The following is a 20,686-nucleotide window of genomic DNA, read 5'->3' as shown; positions in this document are numbered from 1 at the left end:
GGAGGCGCACAGGAAACGTCTCTAGGAAAAGGGTTGCGGCACAAACATACGCGCGCACATCCGCACACAAATCCCCTTCCCGGCCATAAAAGGCCATAAGTGGGGCGCAGATCCCACCCCAACTGGAAACCACCTATCCCGGGGCGCACAGACGCGCGCGCACTCCCGGACGCGCACAGCCAGACACCCACCCACTCGGCTCAGGGCGCACAGACACACACCCCCGCGTGCGCCCACGCATGCTCGACCCCACGCAAGCCCTGTTCTTCGCCACAAACAGGCCCGCGCAGGCGCGCGGCGTCACCGACTGACTCCCGGCGCTGGGCCCACCCGGAACAAGGCGCACGGTGCGCGCACGCGCGGCCCCGAGTTCCCGCCCCCATCCCGGCCTCGCCCGTCGGGGGCGGGGCGCGCTGGGCCGGTCCTGCGGCACCGCCCGGGAAGCTGCGCGAGGCTGGGCGGTCGCCGCCACATCCTCCTCCTCCTCCCGGGCCGGGCGAACGGATCGGGTCCAGGGCTGAGCCGAGGGCTCCAAGGGCGCGGGCGGAGCGGGGCACGGAGCCATGGCGCACCAGACGGGCATCCACGGTGAGGGCGGATGGTGGGCGGGCAGAGGGCAGAGGGGCTCCACTCGCGGCTGCGCCCCCTCCCTGACGCTCAGCCCCTCTCCTCACTGGTACCAGCCTGGGGAAGCTTCCTGTTCTCTTTTGCAGCCGCGGGTCGCCTGGGGTGGACACACCTGGGGGCGTGCGACTTACTGTGCATAGTTGGGAGTGGGTGTACGTGTAGGTGCACAGCTGGAGTGGAACTATCAGTATGCCCATCTGGGGGTGGGTGTGCCTGTGTGTACCCATCTGTATATTTTTGTTTCCTTCAGGTGGTGGGCGTACCGGACGTGCACATCTGGGGGGATGCGCGCGCATGTGCACTTGTCCTGTATTTGCACATCTGGATGTGCCTGCTTGTGTTATGTCTAGGGTGCTTCATGCACAGGCACTAATAGCTGATTGAACGACCACTGTCGCATGGAACCATCTTTAGGCATCAGTGTTCTGTGACTGTGTGCACATGTCTGTGGGTGTCTGTGTGTGTGTGTGTGCACAGTTGGGCTACATCTCAATGTGCATTTGTTACCACGGATGCCTGTTATCAGATGTGTCTGTGTATGGCTTCTGTGGATTTGTGCCTGTGTGAGGATGGGTCCCTGACCTTTGGTTCCTCATAGGACCCTTACACGTTAGAGCAAGTTAGACTAGGAAAAACTGGGGACAGGGCCTTCAAAGTGGGATGGGGAGAGTTGCTAATCTGACCTTGACCTCTTACCTCCCTACCATTTTCCACTTTGATCTCCTGAGACAGCCCCAGCCAGGGTTGGAAAGTCCCAGAGGGTCCACATTTAGGGTTTGTGAGGGAGGGTCCTGGCTTTAGAGACTCCAGGCGAATGCCCCCTACCCTAAGTTTCTCCATCCTAGAGCGTCACCCCCTCCCCCAAGGGCCTAGTTTCCTCTTTACACAGGCTGGGGAGAAGCAGTGGCCAGGAGCCAGGTGTTCTGACCCTACCCGGGTCTGAGTGTCCCCCTCTGTCACTGACTTGGGAGGCCTGCCTGGCCTTTGGGAAAGGTGCAGGCTGCTTGCCCAGACAGCCGACAGCCTGGTGGTTTGGCCCTCAGCCACTCCTCCTCCCACCACACAAGGATCCCCATCCCGGGGACACCACCACCATCGACCAGCTGCATGGATGTCAGCTTGGCTTGTGGTCGTAGTGGCTACTTGGTGGCTAGACAAGCTAGAGGGTTTCCCTGGCCCCGCCCCACAGGACCAGAAAAGGCAGGGGTCTGGGTCAGGGCCAGCCTCCTGCCAGTGGGCCAGCCTCTCCAGAAGGAGCTGGAGGAGCTGGAGGGTGGCTTCGTGACTCAGTCCCACAGAAGGGAACAGCTCCCCCTGGACTTGCCCCTTCCTTCCCCTTTGGTCACTGCTGCTGCCTCCATCTCAGAGGGCATCGGAAGTCAGGGCCCCTCCTCCCTTCTTAGGACTGACACGTCCCATGGCCAAGGCCCTGCCTCACGCCTTCATTTCCCACATGGTGAGACAGGCCTGGTTAGGGGATCACTGGGCCCTGGGCTGCCCCCAGCCCTCCTGCCTACGTGCAGCGGACTCCTTCCCCTTTCTGGCCCGGGGAGCTGGCAGGTGAGATCAAATACCTTGGATGCCCAGATGCCAGCCCAGTCGTGGCCATAACTGTGGATCTGGTGACCTCAGAGCAGGGCAGGGGGTGGGGGACTTGTAACTTGAGGCTTAGCAGGGTGGAGGGTGGGCAGGGCAGCAGAGGTGGGGGCAGGGAGGTGGGAGAGCATGAATCTTTGATGATAGGGTCTCAGGTGTCCCAGGCCTGGCCTCTGGATTATTGATGGTGGCTGAGGAGTCATGGAGGGGGATGTCTCTTCCACTACTGGGGTGTCACTCTGTCCTAGTAACTCTAGAAGGGGCGTGGCAGCCTCTCCCTTAGGGGAGCTTCTTGACTTTACCTTCCAGAAGGTCTGAGCAGGTGGAAAGGGCCTCTCAGCACAGCCTGCCCTGCCATCATTACAGTAATATGATTTAATGATTATTTAATGATTGTATTTGTAGAGGCCCTGTTACTGAACATTTTTTCTCATTTACTCCTTAGTGTGGCTCTCTACAGTTTAAGACTCTTAGCTCCACAGTATAGATGGGTTTGAGGCTCAGCAAGGTCTATGGGAAAGGTGGAGACCCAGAGGCCAGGCTTTACCTCAGGGACCTGCTTGGGGTCTGCTGATAGGTAGCTCTGTCCTGGCCCAGTGGGGCTGTGTCTCCATCCCATGGTGGTCGGTTGGAATGCTATGCGCCCAGCAGCCATGGAGGGTGGCCCGAGATTTCAGGCTCATGGTCACCCTGCTTGAAGGGCCCTGAGGACATGACCAGAGTTTGTTTTCCTAAAGGTGCCCCCCCACACCCCCAAGTTGCCCAGTCTGGCCCTATAAATATTCTCTGACCTCAGCCCTCCCGCTGTGTTCCTGCAGAATTCTGACCCTTGGGTAGCTTCAAGGTCACGCTGGCCTGGCCCAGCACACCCAGAGACCCACATCGGGCCCTTCCCCATTTGGACTTTGGTATCTGTGTCTGAACCACTGGTAGATCTGTGACATCCCTAGTCCTCACCTCTGCCCTTGGGATCCTTTTGGCTGTCACCTTCCGGCTCTGTGACTTAAGGACCAAGATAGGGTCTGTTTTGGAGAGTTCCTGATTGCTACTCCTCCTTGTCTGGGAGCTTTCTGGACTGCCTCAGGGCTGGGGCGTCATTGCCTCTGGCAGGCCTGTGCTTGGGCTGGGCTCCTTGCCTTTGAGGGTGAGGCAGCCTGGGTGAGGGGGTGGGGCCGAGTGGGCAGGCCTGTGTGTTTGTTACTCTGGGGACTGTGTCTCTGTGTAGGTGGGCGTGTCTAAATGTGTGTGTCCCCTTACGTTTGACCAGCTGAGTGGGTTTTCCTGTGTGAGGGCGTTTGCATCTCTTCTCCACTCTGTCAGATTTATTTGTTACGTTCACACGTGCTGGACTGAGGAGGGATCTGAGGGCGTACACAACAGGGGAGGCATGTGTGCCTGTGTGTGTGTGTGTGTGTGTGTGTGTTCATGGACATAGTGGTCTGTCGACAGTGGGGGCATTTGTTGACCTATTTCTGTGTTTGTGGATCTGACAGAGTGTCACAGGCTGGTTCAGTGCTGGGCCTACGTAGGGGGCAGGGGACAGATGGGGGCTCTTGGCTCTGGGAGGCCTGGCCTGTCCCAGAGCCCGCCCCGCCCTTGAGTGGGCTGGCCCATCCGCACCTCTGCTGTCATCAGAGCTATCTGAGCCAGCGGGCCACACTGCTGGCTAAATTTGGGAGCTTCTGTTCATGGGCCGGGTCAGGTTCCCAGTCACATGGGGGGCCCTATTTAACCCAGCTCCCAGCTCCACCAGCAGACCCCACAGGACAGAGCGGGCCCTGAACGTGTCCCAGTCCACCCTGCTCGACCTGCCTGCTCGTCTCTTACCATGTTTCTTGTTCTCGTAGCCACCGAGGAGCTGAAGGAATTCTTCGCTAAGGCTCGGGCGGGCTCTGTCCGGCTCATCAAAGTCGTCATTGAGGATGGTGAGTGTCCCCTACTGTTCCCCGTTGGACGAGCTAGGGCATAGGCCTGTGGCTGGACCACACTGCTTCTCTTTGAGCTGCTTGGACCTTGGCCTCCAGCCCCTTCAGGACCTCACTCTTTCCATCTGGGGATGGGAGGTGCTTTGTAGGAGAGGAGTAGAAGTGTATATGATTGTTACATAGAGCAGGGAGTCAAAAGCTGGGGAGGCAGCAAAGAGAGCCCTGCCTGGGGGTCCTGTCCAGCTCCCCAGAGGCTGCATAGGGATCAGAGCCCCAGTTGGGATGCTGGGCTGGGCATGGGGGCGGGGGACCAGTGAGGCCAGGTTGCTGCCCCATGTGGCAAGTGCCACTCACCTCCCTCTGTGATCGGCAGGCTGGCCTGGCTTGGCTGCTGGCCGGGGGCTGGGGGGGAATCCCAAGGAGAAACCAGAGGCCCTGCCCTTGGGAAGTGCCCCTGCAACAAGGCAAAGCGACTCGTGCCCAGCTTGCTTTGAGAACGTGATGCGGGGATTTCAGGCTTGGCCAGGCCTTGGCCTGGACGCTGGGAACCCGAGGCTTGCCTATAGGGGTTGCAGGTGGGTGAGCTTGAGCTGAGGTCTGAAGTGGGGGCAGAGTTTGAGGAGGTAGAGGACTAGACTGAGGCTTTCCCTTCATGCTGACGGGTTGTCCCTCGATGTGAGGGGGGCGGACACTGGGAGTGGGCCAGGCCCCCCCACTATGAATCCTTCCAGTACTCGGTAGACAGCAGTTGTGAGCCCTTTGGAGGGACCCTCCCTAATGGGCTTGGTCCCCAGCTGACTTTTCACCCATTAAATTGATGCAAAGCACAGACCCAGAATTCACCCCAGGCTTCAGTGCCAGAGCTATGCTAGGTTTTACCCAGGGTCCCTGAGTTCAGATGCCCTCAGACACTGGGTCAGGGTCACTGTGGTAGGTCAAGAGTAAAGGCTTCCTGGGGTGACAAGCCACAAGCCCCCTGCCCCACAAAGAGAGAGACTCATTGGCCCTAGTCCTCAGCCTCCCGCTTGCCTCTCAGACAGGACGTCCATGTGTTTAGCCGGAGGAATCTCTGGGTGGGCGCTTAGCTCCATTCTGCTTTGTGGTTGGTGGGGCACCTGGGAGTCCCTAGGAAGGTTCAGGCCCCCAACAGGCGGCCATGGCCCACCTCCTATCGAGTGAGCCTTGAGCACCTTCTAGGAAATCTGTCCATCCCACTTCTTAGGTAAAACTTCTCATTTTGAAAACATTGGTCACAAATTAAACACTTTTGGCAGTGCGGTGGGGCCCACTGTGCCTGCTGGTTTTCACCCTTGATCCCATCTGAGTTCTGGGAGGATCTGTGAGGAGGCCGAGACCTGCAAAGAGGCGTCTGGGCTAGGGGGCCTGACATGTCTGGGCTCCAGACAGCTAGGCCCCTTGCCTTCATCAGGAGGGCCTGGTGGTCAGGTACTCCGTGGCCATGTAGCGATCACACCTGGGCTGGTGTTTGATGCCCTGCTATGGCCCTGTGGTCGGGTAGATCAAATGGATGTCCAGCCTCGGTGGCCCATTCTACCCAAGTGCACTAGCCAGGGAGGTGGCTGGCCTGTGGGCCACAGGTGCTAACAGGTTTCTGACTTTTTGGGGAGGGGACTTCCGCTAGCTGGTGGCAGCAGAACACCCGTTTATGTAGTGTCTGGGAGGAGCTCCGGTCTCCCTCTTTGCTTCTGCAGCTCGCTGTGGCCTGAGGCTGGACACCCCCACCTCCCTCAGCAGGGTTGTTCTGAGAAGGGTGGGCAGTTGGTGGCCATGGCCAACAGAAGTGGCGTGTCTCCTTGTGCTGGTCAGTGTTTGGGCCTCTGCGGACGTATTCTCGTCTCCTTGTGCTGGTCAGCATTCGGGCATCTGCGACGCGTTCTTGAACCTGTGTCTGTGTGCGTGGGTTGCGCAGTTGTGGAGCTGGTGGTGCTGGGCCCCGTTCATTCATGACTCGTTCAGGGGTTCAGTCCCATCGCCTCATCATTCAGGGACTTGTGAGCTCCTGGGGAAGGCGGTGGGGTGGACAGCAGATCTGTGCCCCAGCCGAGGAGGTCCGCAGTCCAAGGTGAGCGTGGGAGATGGCTACTCCTTGGCTCACCCGGCCTCTGCCCCCAGAGCAGCTTGTGCTGGGTGCCTCACGGGAGCTGATGGGCACCTGGGAGCAGGACTACGACAGGGCCGTGCTGCCGCTGCTGGACACCCAGGAACCCTGCTATCTGCTCTACCGCCTGGACTCCCAGAACGCCCAGGGCTTCGAATGGCTCTTCCTTGCCTGGTCACCTGACAATTCTCCCGTGAGTCCTGGGGACTCCTGCCCATCCCGCAGAGCAGGGGAGAGGGGAAGCTGGGTCTGAGCACGGAGACCAAGGCCCTGCCCTGAGGATTCTGGGTGGGGAGACACCAGGTCCTGCCCCAGAGTCTGAGAGAGGGCAAGGCCCTGTGCTGGGAGCCTGGCCTCTCTTAGAGGCCTCCCAAGACACTTTAGTCTGGCTCTGTGAGGCAGAGGTCCTTGCCCTGTGCTGCGCCCTCTGCTGGGTATATGGGCACAAAGCCATGTCCCAGTCCCCACCCAGAGCCTCGTGCCCCAGAGGCTTCTGCTCCTCCCCAGAGAGATAGCCCTGCCTGCAGGGGTCTCATGGCTCAGCTTCTGCCCTCCAGGTGCGGCTGAAGATGCTGTACGCAGCCACACGGGCCACAGTGAAGAAGGAGTTTGGGGGCGGCCACATCAAAGATGAGCTTTTTGGGACTGTGAAGGTAGGCCCCCTGGGCCAGACTCCACCAGGCGGGGATCACAGGCCCACAGAGGGTGGGATGTGACGCAGGGTCACCCAGGAAGTGGGTGCCAGGCATCGGGAGGTGTGGAGAGGCATGGGGAGCGCTGGGAGAATCCAGGGTCTGCCAGCTAGCGTGCTCAGTGGGATTCTGCCAGCCCACCCCAAGGTGCCCATTCATGCCTCTGCACGGCAGGATGACCTCTCCTTTGCTGGGTACCAGAAGCACCTATCGTCCTGTGCGGCGCCTGCCCCACTGACGTCGGCTGAGAGAGAGCTTCAGCAGATCCGTATTAATGAGGTAGATGCACGGGACTGGTTGGGCAGAAGTCCCGGCCTGAGGCCCTCCAGGTCTCATGGGGCCCAGCTGGCTGGCCTGTGCTCCAGGAGGGCAACCCCCTGGTCAGGCAGGTCAGGGCCTCCCTCACTCTTTCCCCGCCCCCAGGTGAAGACAGAGATCAGTGTGGAAAGCAAGCACCAGACCCTGCAGGGCCTCACCTTCCCACTGCAGCCGGCTGCCCAGAGGGCCCTGCAGCAGCTCAGACAGAAGACCGTCAACTACATCCAGCTGGTGGGTGTCCATCCTGCCCAGATACACGGTGCCGTGGCCCTGGTCCTGCTGGGACCCATGTACGGGGCGGAGGGCGGGTGCCCAGCACCCCCACTCTGTGGGCTAGTGGTACTCACTGTGCCCTGCCCCCTCTCTGTCCCTACCCGGTCCTCTTCGGAGTGCAACCCCAGAGACGGTGTCCCCCTGCCTTGCTCAGTCCTTGCTTACCTGCGGGGACATCTGTGACATACTGTCCCTCACTCTGGCCTCTTCACTGCACACACATACTCACCCTGGAGTGCACGCTGACCCCTTAGACCTGAGTCCTGCCTGTCCGAGAGCCCTCTGCAGGCCCCCCCAGCTGCCCCCTCTCCTCAGGGCCTCCTGGTCCAGTGGCCAGGCTTCCGCCTTTCTTTATTTCTTCTTCTTTTTTTTTTTTTTTTCCTTAAGATTTATTTATTTATTTATTTATTTGAGAGAGGGCATGAGCTGATGGGGAGGGGCAGAGGGAAAGGGGGAGAGAGAATTGAGTGTGGAGTCTGACTCGGGCTCAATCCCATGGCCCTGAGATCATGACCCGAGCCAAAATCAAAAGTTGGATGCTTAACTGACTGAGCCACCCAGGCGTCCCTGCCCTTTCTTTTGTCCTTCCTTTTCTTTTTTTTTTAAATAAGCTCTACACCCAGCGTGGGGCTTGAACAGACCAAGAGTCATATGCTCCACCCACTGAGCCAGCCAGGGGCCCCATGCCTCCCCCACCAAGCAGAATGGTTCCTTCTGTCTGATGCGTGTTCTCTGAGAAGCCTCACCCCTGAGAATAGGCCAGCCTGATAGTGTGGTGCCTCCCTCCGGTCAAGGCCTTCACCACAATCCTGTCCACTGCCCTTGGTGGGCCTTCCTCCTCTAGCAGAGCTTTCAAAAGGGCAGAGGTAGGGGCCCAGGTGTGGCCTCTTCACAGGGACCCCCATGGCAGGATTGCCACTGGGGTGGGGAGTCCTGAGAAAAGGAGACCACAGACAGGCCCTGCCCTAGCTCCTGCCTGTCCCCTTGGGGGCTTCTTGTTCCCTAGGGTGGGCCCAGGCCCTCGCCTGCTAATGTTCTCCCATCTCCCCTTGCTCTGGGCAGAAGCTGGACCTGGAGCGGGAGACAATCGAGCTGGTACACACGGAGCCCACAGAAGTGGCCCAGCTGCCCTCAAGGGTTCCCCGAGACGCTGCCCGTTACCACTTCTTCCTCTACAAGCACACCCATGAGGGTGACCCCCTTGAGTCTGTGGGTGAGTGAGTGGCCACAGCAGGGCTCCCATGCCTCTGGACCAGAGCTGGGTGGCCTTGCTGCAGGGGGTGTGGCTTAGCAGGCCTCCCTGCTCAGCTCACGCCCAACCCGTCACCCCCGCAGTGTTCATCTACTCGATGCCAGGGTACAAGTGCAGCATCAAGGAGCGCATGCTCTATTCCAGCTGCAAGAGTCGCCTCCTTGACTCGGTGGAGCAGGACTTCCAGCTGGAGATCTCCAAGAAGGTGGGTGCCCATTCCCCAGAGTCTCACTGCCCAAGGGCCGGTACCACCACCCTCCACTGGGACACTGGGGTCCCAAGGCAGTGGTCGGGGTTTAGGGGGTTAGTGCCGTGTTCCAAGGGCAGGAATGGGGCCAGCTGACTGGTGGTGTGGACAAGCCCAGCCTTGGCCGCCTACAACTCTCCTTTCCTTGGGTCTGGAAGGCAGGTAGGGGTTCTCCAAGGCATACAGGGCAGCAGGCCCCAACTCTTTGTTCCTGGGGGTGGCATTCCAAATGGGGATCTGGGAGAAGATCCCAGGGCTGGAGTGTGAGAGGTCACGGGGGTGCCCCAGGAATGGGGGTGAGCCAGGGTGATATGTCCCTTGCCCCATGCAGATCGAGATTGGCGATGGGGCGGAACTGACGGCCGAGTTCCTCTACGACGAGGTGCACCCCAAACAACACGCCTTCAAGCAGGCCTTCGCCAAGCCCAAGGGCCCAGGGGGCAAGCGGGGCCACAAGCGCCTCATCCGTGGCCCCGGCGAGAATGGGGATGACAGCTAGGTGGCCGGACCCGAGCCATGCCGGCATGTGGACTGTGGGGCTCTGCATCCCACTGCTCCTAGCCACCTGCCTCCTTCCCAGCCTGGGCTCCAGGGTAGGCTTACTTTCCGTGGGGCAGGAGGGCTGGTGACAGAACATTCTTGCAGCTTCCAAGGGCCACTGGGCTGGCATTTTGTGACCTTCCCCCTGTTGCTGTCCTTGCCTCTCATCTGTGTGCCCAAGGGGTCTGGGGACCCTGCCTGGCTGGCTCAAGGGGGCTGGGTAGGGAGCCTGGAATGAGCTTGGCCCCCAGGGGGAACTGAGACTGGGGTCCTAGCATAGCCCAATAGCCTTAGGACACAGGGGTGGGTTCAGTCAAGGCTAGGGTAGGGGGTCACTGAAGGACAGATGGTTGAATGCTGTATTTTTTAAAGAATAAAATATTTTTAAATCAACATCTGAGTCTGGCCCTGAGGAGTTACCTCTGGCCCTGGGAATTGGGAAACTGTCTATAGCTGGCCCCTCTGAACTCGGATGGGGCCTGTCAACCCGCTCAGGCTGCTGGGTGGGGTTCCAGCACTCCTGGCTACAGGTGTATGGCAGTGTGTGTGTGTGTGTGTGTATGTGTGTGTGTGTACGTGGACACAAGCCTCACATGGGTCCCTGTTGATGGGCGCTCAGCCCGAGAGGCAGGCACCCCTTCACCATGATATAGGGCATCTGGGTGTATTTGTTTCCTGTGACTGCTGTAACAGTACCACAAACTTAGTGGCCCAAACCCACACAAATTTCTGTCTTAACATTTCCTGTCAGGGACGCCTGGGTGGCTCAGTTGGTTAAGCAGCTGCCTTCGGCTCAGGTCATGATCCCAGCGTCCTGGGATCGAGTCCCGCATCGGGCTCCTTGCTCAGCGGGGAGCCTGCTTCTCCCTCTGACTCTGCCTGCCACTCTGTCTGCCTGTGCTTGCTCTCACTTGCTCTCTCTCTGACAAAAAAAAAAAAAAAAAAAAAAAATTTAAAAAAAAAAAAAAAAAAACAACATTTCCTGTCAATCTAACAAAAGGCTAAAGCCTGACAGGGCTGCTCTCCAGCTGTTGGCAGGACTTGTTCCTTCTGGAGGCCTCAGGGGAGACTGTTACCTCACCTTCTCCAGCCTGAAAGGCTGCCCACATTCCTTGGTTCCTGGCCCCACTTCCCTCTTTGAAACCAGAGCAGTAGCACCTTCTCTGGGAGTCCGCTTCCCTCTGCTTCCCGGTCACACGGCCTCCTCTGTTGGCAGATCATCCTCCGTCTCTGTCTTCCGAGGGTCCTCATGATTATGTTCACTTCCCCACTTGCCAGTTACTCTCTCCACTCAGGACCCTTCACTCAACCCCACCTGCAAGGCCCCTTTTATCCTGTATAGGAAAGGATCCACATCCTTGGGGATTAGGCTGTGGATCTCCTTGGGCTTTTCTTTAGGCTGCCACCCTGGGTCTGCTCTGCCTGCTGGGCTTCCTGGACTCTTTTTTTGTTCTGCGCATGCGTGCAGACCTGAGCTCTGTCAGCTCCTTGGTCCTTTCTGCTACTTGTGTTCCTGCCCCTACGGGTCTGGCTTCCTGGTCCCAGGGACTCTGGGAGAGTCTGCTTCAGGCTCAGGATTCAGCAGGAGCCAGAGCTTCAGTCCGTGCTTATGAGAAGGGGGTGAGAGCCACCCCCCATCCCAGGAGGGAGGATGGGAACAGGAGGAGCCTGTGGCTGGGATTTGGCTGCTGAGTGGGTACAGTCTTTCTCTTAGGAGCATGTCTTGGGCTGGGGCTCAGGGCAGTGTCCCATCCCTGAGGCCTTTTGCAGCATCTGCTCAAGACTCTAGAGTTACAGAGAGAGCTGGAACCCCAGCTAGGACCCAGAGAAGGAGGCCTATCCTTGCCTACCCCACACACTGGTTCCCAGGTGGGCAGGAAGACAGGGCATTGCCCCCACACTGGCTTAAGCCCTGGGCCCGCGTGCCAGCTGGATGCCCGGCTGTGATAGCCACCCAAAAGCAGGGGGTGGGGGTGGGGTTAGGCAGGTGTCCATCCCTGCCTCCTCCCAACAGAAGTTCTATGTTTTCATTCATTAATTCATCCAGCCATCATTCAGAAACACTGTCTGTGCCTGCCCAGAGCTGAGTGCCAGAGACTCATGGACCCAGCAAATATCAATCATCTATGTTGTTCTGGGCAGTATGCTGGACCCTGGGTATACAGACCAAAGACTCTTGCCATTAAGAAGCAGACGTTCCAAAAAAAAAAAAGAAGAAGCAGACGTTCCAGGGGCGCCTGGGTGGCTCAGCTGGTTGTCTCACTTTGGCTCAGGTCATGATCTCAGGGTCCTGGAATGAAGCCCTGCATTGGGCTCTCTGCTCAGTAGGGAGTCTGCTTCTCCCTCTCCCTCTGCCTCTCTCCCTGCTTGTGCTCTCTCTCTCTCTTTCTCTCTCTCTCAAATAAATACATTAAAATCTTAAAAAAAAGAAGCAGCAGATATTCCATCAGGGGAATAAGACAATATACAATAAACCATGGAAAATCAATGATATGATGTGTTAACAGGTAAAAAGTTATGACAACGAAAAGCAGCAAATAAAGGGGCCGAGAAGTGCCAGATCTCAGGGAAGGCCTCCAGAGGGTCATGTGTGAGCCAAGATACAAAGGAAGCAATGGAGGGGCCAATCAAATATCTAGGAAAAGAGTTTCCAGGCAGAACAAACAGTAAGTCCAAAGGTCCTGGGGCAGGAGACTGTATGGGAGTTTTCGAGCCCCAGCAAGGAGGCCACTGTGACTGGAGATTGGTCAGGGAAGCAATGGGAAGCCAGATCCCATAGGACCTTGTTGGCCATGATGTGGACTGTCTCTTGGATTCCAGAAAGGGCTGGGAAGGAGTCTGAGCCAAATAAGGGACTAGTGTGACTTGGGGGCCAAATGTGAACAGGCTATGGGGTGTGAATGCGGAAGCAGGGCAATCTGTGAGGTTGCGGTGACTGCACTGGTCTAGGCGAGAGATGATGGTAGCTCATGCCAGCCCAGTGAATGTGAAGGTGGTGGGCAATGGGCAGATTCTGAAGCTGGAGCCAATGGGACTTGCCAGGGGCCCGGGTCACCCTGAGGCTTTGGGCCAGAGTCATCCGTCAGGATTAGCTGGGTCAGAGGGAGCATGATAGGAGCCGTCCCAGCTGGCCTGGCCATGGAGCAGGTGCTGTGACAGGACCCTGGGCACACTGGGGATGCAGAAGAGGAGGCCCTGCCCCTGGAGGAAGTGGCAGGCTGCAGTGGAAGCAGGTGTAGCCAAGGCGAGGCCCATGCTGCCGAACCCCCAGGCATGCCAGCCCCCAGAAGCTCTGGGGACAGGCTGAGGGAGCTGAAAAGGGTAGGTATGGGTGCCTCTGGCCCAAGAGAGCTCCCTTTGGGGCAGGGGCCACGGGCTGAGGTATGAGGGGGCCAGCCCTCTCGGGACAGGGAGCACCCTGGCAGAGGTGTCAGCGTGCCCAGGCCACATCTGCCACCACCCCCAATCCCAGTCTCCCACTGACCTGAGACGGGGCTCTGGGCCTCTGCTTCTCCCCAGACTTTCCCTGACCACGGGTGTGAGCCCCACTGGGGCTGTGGGGAATTATTAGGCTGGGGTGGGGGTGGAGGGAATGGAAAGAGGAAGTACTGAAGGGGCTGTTTGCCATCTGCCTATGCAAATGGTCTCTGAGTCAGCGCACCCCCCCAACCCTTTCTCTCTGGGCCTGGTGGGGGCGAGGGAGGGGGCTGCTGGTTTTTTTCTTAATTCTCACTTCCTCTGTTCTCTGAGCTGATGAGGGAAGGGGCTGTGAGTGCCAAGCATCCTTTCCTGCAGCTGCTGCCTAGTCTGCAGGCCAGACCTTCTGGAGAAGCCCCCACTCCCTGTCATGGTAGGACAGTGGCCCTCAGCCCCATGGGGAAGGGGGCAGTGGGAAGTGGTGGGGGATGGGGTTTGGTGGCTGTAGAGAGTAGTGAAAGGGCTGTCCCCCGACATGGCCCTGGGGACATGCACTGAACCCTGAAGACATCAGAGCAGAAGTCTTCTCTGAGCAATGACACCTGAGGACTGAGGCTTCCTTTGCTCAGTGGTGGTGCTGGGGCAAGCCAGGTGGACACCCAGGACTAGGCTCTGTCTGGCCCTGTGCTGCCCATCCTGTCTGATCCGTTCTGACCTACCATGGGGTGGATGCTTGGTCTGGGAGAGGTGGGGGGAGGGGGAAGAGTTGGGCAGTGCCCACCCCCTCTCCACCCCTGCCAGGGCCGTTGGTGGTACTCAGCCCAGACCCCAGCAGGAGACCCTCATGCCTGCCTGGGACTTGGCCAGAGGCAGAGGGAGGCATTGGGGGAGGCTGGTGGAGGACATGGAGGGCTTTCCAGGGCAGCTGGGTGGAGGAGAGCCAGATGTCCTTGGCTCAGGAGGAAAGAGAAGTGGTCGCTGAGGAAGGAAAAGGAAAGGTAGGGGAGAACCCGGTAGGCCTGTCTGGCTGGGGCTTTGTTTTGAGTGAAAGTTCTAGGTTGTAAGACTGGATTCCAAGTCTCAGAAGCAGCTCTGACTTGAAGGCTGGGTCTGACTTGAAGACCTGAGCCTTAGAGGTGGGGTGGGCGCTGAGCAGAGAGGCAGGAGCCTCCCTGGGTTGGGGGGCTTGGAGAGAGGGGTTGGGGATGCTGTTGGGAGCCCCCAGGAAGTGGGGCAGGTGGAGGCAGGGCTGAGGCTCACTCTCACAGGCCGGCAGGGCCCCTACTTTGGTGCCCTGCACCCCCTGTCTCTCCTGGTGCAGGCTGCCATGCTGGCCATGGTCCTGGCCCCAGGTGCCCTGCCTCCCTTCCTGCCCTGTGAGCTCCAGCCCCACGGCCTGGTGGATTGTAAATGGCTCTTCCTCAAGTCTGTGCCCCGCTTCTCGGCGACCGCGCCCTGTGGGAACATCACCAGCCTCTGGCTGCACTCCAACCGCATCCACCACCTCCACGACTCCGACTTTGTCCAGCTGTCCGGCCTGCGGCGTCTCAACCTGAAGTGGAACTGCCCCCCGGCCGGCCTCAGCCCCATGCACTTCCCCTGCCACATGACCATCGAGCCCAACACCTTCCTGGCCGTGCCCACCCTGGAGGAACTGAACCTCAGTTACAACGGCATTAGCACCGTGCCCGCCCTGCCCAGCTCCCTCACGTCCCTGGTCCTGAGCCGCACCAACATCCTGACACTGGACCCCGCCAGCCTCGCGGGCCTGCATGCCCTGCGCCACCTCTACTTGGACGGCAACTGCTACTACAAGAACCCCTGCCAGGAGGCCTTGCAGGTGGCCCCAGGCGCCCTCCTCGGCCTGAGCAACCTCACACACCTATCGCTCAAGTACAACAACCTGACTGTGGTGCCTCGCCACCTGCCCCCCAGCCTGGAGTCCCTGCTCCTGTCCTACAACCACATCGTCACCCTGGTCCCCGATGACCTGGCCAATCTAACCGCCCTGCGCGTGCTGGACATAGGCGGGAACTGTCGCCGCTGCGACCATGCCCGCAATCCCTGCAGGGAGTGCCCCAGGGGGTTCCCCAAGCTGCACCGCGATACCTTCCGCCATCTGAGCCACCTCGAAGGCCTGGTGTTGAAGGACAGCTCCCTCCACAGCCTGGACCCCAGGTGGTTCCGTGGCCTGGGCAACCTCCTGACATTGGACCTGAGCGAGAACTTCCTGTACGACTGCATCACCAAGACCAAGGCCTTCCACAGCCTGGGCCGGCTGCGCAAACTCAACCTGTCCTTCAACTACCACAAGAAGGTGTCCTTTGCCCAACTGCCCCTGGCGCCCTCCTTCGGGAGCCTGCGGTCCCTGTGGAAGCTGGACATGCATGGCATCTTCTTCCGCTCGCTCAGCGAGACCACGCTCCGGCCGCTGGCCCACCTGCAGGTGCTCCAGCACCTGCGCCTACAGCTCAACTTCATCAGCCAGGCCCAGCTCAGCATCTTTGGGGCCTTCCCAGGCCTGCGCTACGTGGACCTGTCTGACAACCGCATCAGTGGGGCCGCGGAGCCACCGGCGGCTGCGGGGCAGGTGGGCGGGGTGGAGCGAGGCCGGCGGCTGCCAGGGGACCTGGCTCCGGGTCCGCGGGGCCCACGGGGCCCCCCGAGCTCTGAGGACTTCATGCTGAGCTGCAAGCGGCTCCCCTTTACCTTGGACCTGTCACGGAACAATGTGGTCACAGTCCAGTCGGAGATGTTCACCCAGCTCTCACGCCTGCAGTGCCTGTGCCTGAGTCACAACAGCATCTCACAGGCGGTCAATGGCTCCCAGTTCACGCCGCTCACCAGCCTGCGAGTGCTGGACTTGTCCCATAACAAGCTGGACCTGTACCACGGCGGCTCCTTCACGGAGCTGCCGCAGCTCGAGGCCCTGGACCTCAGCTACAACAGCCAGCCCTTCAGCATGCGCGGCGTGGGCCACAACCTCAGCTTCGTGGCACAGCTGCCGGCCCTGCGCTACCTCAGCCTGGCGCACAATGACATCCACAGCCGCGTGTCCCAGCAGCTGCGTAGTGCCTCGCTGAAGGCCCTGGACTTCAGCGGCAACGCCCTGAGCCAGATGTGGGCTGAGGGGGACCTCTACCTCCGCTTCTTCCAAGGCCTGAGGAACCTGGTCCGGCTGGACCTGTCCCAGAATCGCCTGCACATCCTTCTACCCCGCAACCTGGCCCACCTGCCCAGAAGCCTGCAGCTGCTGCGTCTCCGCGACAATTACCTGGCTTTCTTCAACTGGAGCAGCCTGGCCCTCCTCCCTAGGCTGGAAGCCCTGGACCTGGCGGGGAACCAGCTGAAGGCGCTGAGCAATGGCACCTTGCCTAACGGCACCCTGCTGCAGAGGCTGGACCTCAGCGGCAACAGCATTGGCTTCGTGGACCCCGGCTTCTTCGCCCTGGCCGAGAGGCTGCGAGAGATCAACCTCAGCGCCAACGCCCTCAAGACGGTGGAGCCCTCCTGGTTTGGCCCTGTGGCCGGCGCCCTGAAAGTCCTGGACGTGACTGCCAACCCCTTGCACTGTGCCTGTGGGGCGGCCTTCGTGGACTTCTTGCTGGAGGTCCAGGCTGCCGTGCCTGGCCTGCCCAGCCATGTGCGCTGTGGCAGCCCCAGCCAGCTGCAGGGCCGCAGCATTTTCGCTCAGGACCTGCGCCTCTGCCTGGACGAGGCCCTCTCCTGGGACTGTTTCGGCCTCTCGCTGCTGACCGTAGCCCTGAGCCTGGCTGTGCCCATGCTCCATCACATGTGTGGCTGGGACCTCTGGTACTGCTTCCACCTGGGCCTGGCCTGGCTGCCGCGGCGTGGGCGGCAGCGGGGCGCCGACGCTCTGCCCTATGATGCCTTCGTGGTGTTTGACAAGGCGCACAGCTCGGTGGCCGACTGGGTGTACAACGAGCTGCGGGTCCAGCTGGAGGAGCGCCGCGGGCGCCGGGCGCTGCGCCTGTGTCTGGAGGAGCGCGACTGGCTGCCTGGCAAGACGCTCTTCGAGAACTTGTGGACCTCGGTGTACAGCAGCCGCAAGACGCTCTTCGTTCTGGCCCACACGGACAGCGTCAGCGGCCTCTTGCGCGCCAGCTTCCTGCTGGCTCAGCAGCGCCTGCTGGAGGACCGCAAGGACGTCGTGGTGCTGGTGATCCTGTGCCCCGATGCCCACCGCTCCCGCTATGTGCGGCTGCGCCAGCGCCTCTGCCGCCAGAGCGTCCTCCTCTGGCCCCAGCAACCTCGCGGCCAGCGCAGCTTCTGGGCCCAGCTGGGCACGGCCCTGACCAGGGACAACCGCCACTTCTATAACCGGAACTTCTGCCTCGGCCCTACGACGGCCGAATAGCCCGGGGACAGCCCAGCGTGCCACCCCACCTCCACCTGGCCTGTCTGCCCCACACCACTGCTCTGCCTCCCCCGCTCCCGTCCCTGGCATACAGCAGGCGCTCAATAAATGCTACTGGTAGGCCAGATGGCTCACCCAGAGCTCATTGGAAGTTCGGGTGGGAGGAAAGAAGGGAGAATGCACCAGTCAAGCTTTCCTTCCTGTAGTGAGGAGGGACAAGACGTGGTTGGGGAGAAATGGCCAAGAAGGAAAAGGGAGGGCCCAGAGAAGGCAGGTATGCAGGGGAGGGAAGGTGCTAAGGGCATTTGTGTTTACGAGCATCTTCTCAGGGGAGTTTGAGGAAGGTCACTGAATGTGGTCTTGGTCCTTCCCAGAGAACAAGCTGGGTCTCCTGTCCCGTTCAGACCCCTCGCCATGTGCCCTCCCCTTCCCTTCCCAGGCTGCACCAGGGCACTTGGTGCAGACTGGGTAAGCAGCCCTCTGTTAGATATTGGCCTCGGGATCTGCCTCCCACACCCGCAGGACTGAAAATGTCTTGAGCGCAGAGCCCCTGCAGGCCGGCTTCATTTCTGGCCCCAAGCAAAGTCCTGAGAGGCAGCAGTGTCCATTCCCATTGGTGGCGATGTGAGTGTGTGGGTGGGGGGGGGGGGAGGCTTTGTGCTGAGTTCAGAGGGGGCATTTGCGCCCTCTGGTGGCCAAGCCTGTGCTGTGCCAGGGAGGCTGGCGGGGTTGGGAAGAAAGAAGCTTTTAGGGAGATCCCTGCAGCAGGGAGCTGGGAGCCACAGAAGATTCTGGAGTGAGCTCACAATCCATCGCTTTCTGTTTTCAACTAGAGTACGTTCTGGGTCTCTCTGTTCTGACATCAAAAGGACACCTGGGTGAGCCACTACCTGGCTACAAAGGTGGGGCCTGCCTTCCCTGCCCCTGCCTCTCTCTGCTGATTACACTGGGGTGGGAGGCGACCTCCCCCAACCTGTCACTTCTGGGCCGCGTATGACACTCTTCCAGGAATCTCCCTGCTAACAACCTAGCATCTTGAGGGTCTTCTTTAACATGAAGATCCTTTCGAAACCTCGCTTTTCCTTATTTCCCCCAACTCCCAGTATATAATCCTCCACTTCGCGAGACCCTGGGGCCCCAGCCCTTTCTGTCCACAGGTCCTGTCTCCGTGCTTTAATAAAACCATCTTTTTGCACCAAAAAGGTCTCAAGAATTCTTTCTTGGCTTTGAACCTCACCCCACTAAACCTCCCCTATATTCCCAAACCACAACAGTTAGAAGCCCTGCACCTTATTTTGGAGCAGTTCACGAACCCTGTCTGCTTCCTGCAGATGGGTCCCTCATCCTGTGTTCTCATAGCCCTGAATGGCAGAGAGGAGAAAAGGGAGGGGCGACCCCACTGACCCAGCCGAGTCTGGGTCTTACGAGAAGGAGGGGGGTGTCTTGCTAAGTGTTCAGAGAGAAACAGAACTGGGAGCTAGAGTCGCCCTGGGCGGAAGAGGCGGAGGGAGTTCCCAGTGTGGGAGCGTGGGGGGGACAATGGGAAAGTCCCGCCGGCGCTCACGAGGGAACGGGGCTGGGAAAGCAAGTGAGGCATGTTTCCCGAGCAGAAAGGAACCCTGTGCTGGTTGCAAGGTGACGTGACTTCCATCACGCCCAGTGGCCTGCCGAGATGTGTGGCTTTGTTTGATGTGACCATGACTTGGCTGTTCTCTCCAGGGCCAGTGGGGAGAAGGGTGCGTCCTGGGAAGGCGTACCAGCACAGCCGTGTCCAGGGATGGGAGCACAGCTGCTCTTCTGGAGATAAGAGACGGGGGCAAGGCCAAGCATTCTCTCTGTCCTCCAGCTGCTTCTTGTTTCTTCAGCAAACCTCTGCTTTCTGGTGAAGCAGACTCAGATGTTTCCCTGGTCCCCATAATGGGCTGAATGTGTACTCCGCAAATTCACGCATTACAGCCCTAACCTCAATGTAGTGACATTTGGAGGCGGGACCTTTGGAAGATAATTAGATGAGGTCAGGAGGTCGGGCCCTCATGATGGGATTAATGGCCTTAGGAGAAAGAGAAAGGAGATTTCACTCCACCCACGTCTCCACCCACATATGAGGAAAGGTCATGTGAATTTATTTTTTTTTTTTTTTTTTAAGATTTTATTTATTTATTTGACAGAGAGAAATCACAAGTAGATGGAGAGGCAGGCAGAGAGAGAGAGGGAAGCAGGCTCTCCGCTGAGCAGAGAGCCCGATGCGGGACTCGATCCCAGGACTCCGAGATCATGACCTGAGCCGAAGGCAGCGGCTTAACCCACTGAGCCACCCAGGCGCCCCGGTCATGTGAATTTAATAGCAAGAAATAGCTTGCAAGCCGGGCTGAAGGCCCTCACCAGGACCTCAGTCTGCTAGCACCTTGGAGTTGACCTGGTCGGCCTCTATTACTGTGAGAAATGGTGGTCTCCTGGTGTCTGGTAGCCAGAGTGAAGAAAGCCCCCTTTCCTTCATTCAACACACATCTATTTGCTCAGGGCCTGCTGTGTATCAGGTGCTGTGTTGGGTGCTAGGGATATAGAAGTTCTTGAGAAGAAAGGGCAGATGACCAATAGGGGCCAAGTCGTTGCGGGTGGTGACCAGTGCTTTGAAGGGGAGCAAAGGAGGAGGTCAAGTGATGGTAATAACACAGCAGGGCTGGGCTGCCTTATCCTGGGGGCTCAGGGAAGTTCTCCTCAGGACCCTTGTCCTGTGTAAAGAGAGGCAGACACGCCATGATCCAGAGCAGCCAACTCCAGGGAGGAAACGATGGCTAACACCCAGGCCTGGAAGTGGGGAGCACCTGGGGCAGCTGAGGCCTGGGAATGCGCGTCAACACATGAAGCAGAGTGAACAGATGAAGCGGGATGGGTCCCGACCTCAGACAATGTGCTCAGCCTGTGTGAGGAAGCTAGAATTCAACCTGAGTGCCACTGGAAGGCCCAGGAAAGTTTTCTGCAGGGGAGGAATGTAATCTGCTTTACAATTTTATTTATTTTAATTAACATATGATGTATTATTTGTTTCAGGGATACTGCTTTAAAATTTTAAAAGCTCTCTCGGGCTGCCAGGTGGGGGTCGAGGCTGGGGCAGATGCCAGGATGACAGCAGCACCCCGGGGGATCACAGCAGCAGGGGGGACAAGCAGCCTGGCCTGAGATGGAGCTTACAGGTAGAACTTACAGGACTCAAGTGAGTCTCAGGTGAGGAAAGACAGCTGACCTCTCTGTGAGCGGTCGACATAAGCAGGTAGACACTGGGGAGACAGGGAGAGAAGGCA

General features: G+C 59.2%; 1 protein-coding gene across 3 annotated transcripts; it reads left to right on the top strand.

The window, feature by feature from the left end:
- Positions 1-380: 380 nt before the first annotated feature.
- Positions 381-17,509, top strand: LOC131824000 (twinfilin-2). 3 transcript variants are annotated; one of them, XM_059161072.1, is made up of 9 exons: positions 381-588; positions 4,071-4,148; positions 6,282-6,460; positions 6,825-6,920; positions 7,134-7,238; positions 7,383-7,508; positions 8,613-8,763; positions 8,886-9,007; positions 14,283-17,509. In XM_059161072.1, exons 1-9 carry the CDS (start codon positions 564-566, stop codon positions 17,382-17,384), a joined length of 3,984 nt encoding a protein of 1,327 aa, XP_059017055.1. In that variant the 5' UTR covers positions 381-563; the 3' UTR covers positions 17,385-17,509. The 3 variants fall into 3 exon arrangements, with proteins under 3 accessions (XP_059017055.1, XP_059017054.1, XP_059017053.1); XM_059161071.1 differs by lacking the exon at positions 14,283-17,509 and adding an exon at positions 9,381-9,982 and having other exon boundaries at positions 406-588; XM_059161070.1 differs by lacking the exons at positions 381-588; positions 4,071-4,148; positions 6,282-6,460; ... (3 more) ...; positions 8,613-8,763; positions 8,886-9,007 and adding an exon at positions 10,570-13,439.
- The last annotated feature ends 3,177 nt before the right edge of the window (positions 17,510-20,686 follow it).

Source organism: Mustela lutreola, chromosome 2 (assembly GCF_030435805.1).
Source record: "Mustela lutreola isolate mMusLut2 chromosome 2, mMusLut2.pri, whole genome shotgun sequence".
In the NCBI taxonomy this organism is placed as follows: domain Eukaryota; kingdom Metazoa; phylum Chordata; class Mammalia; order Carnivora; family Mustelidae; genus Mustela; species Mustela lutreola.
Note: the sequence above shows the minus strand (reverse complement) of the source record. Positions and strands in the feature narration are given on the sequence as shown.

Bases quoted from the DNA above. Each gene is read 5' to 3' on its own strand.
- LOC131824000 (XM_059161072.1), top strand. From the start codon at position 564: ATGGCGCACCAGACGGGCATCCACG. The intron at 7,509-8,612 runs GTGGGTGTCCAT...TGCTCTGGGCAG, and splicing joins CCGTCAACTACATCCAGCTG to AAGCTGGACCTGGAGCGGGA. The intron at 9,008-14,282 runs GTGGGTGCCCAT...ACAGGCCGGCAG, and splicing joins AGCTGGAGATCTCCAAGAAG to GGCCCCTACTTTGGTGCCCT.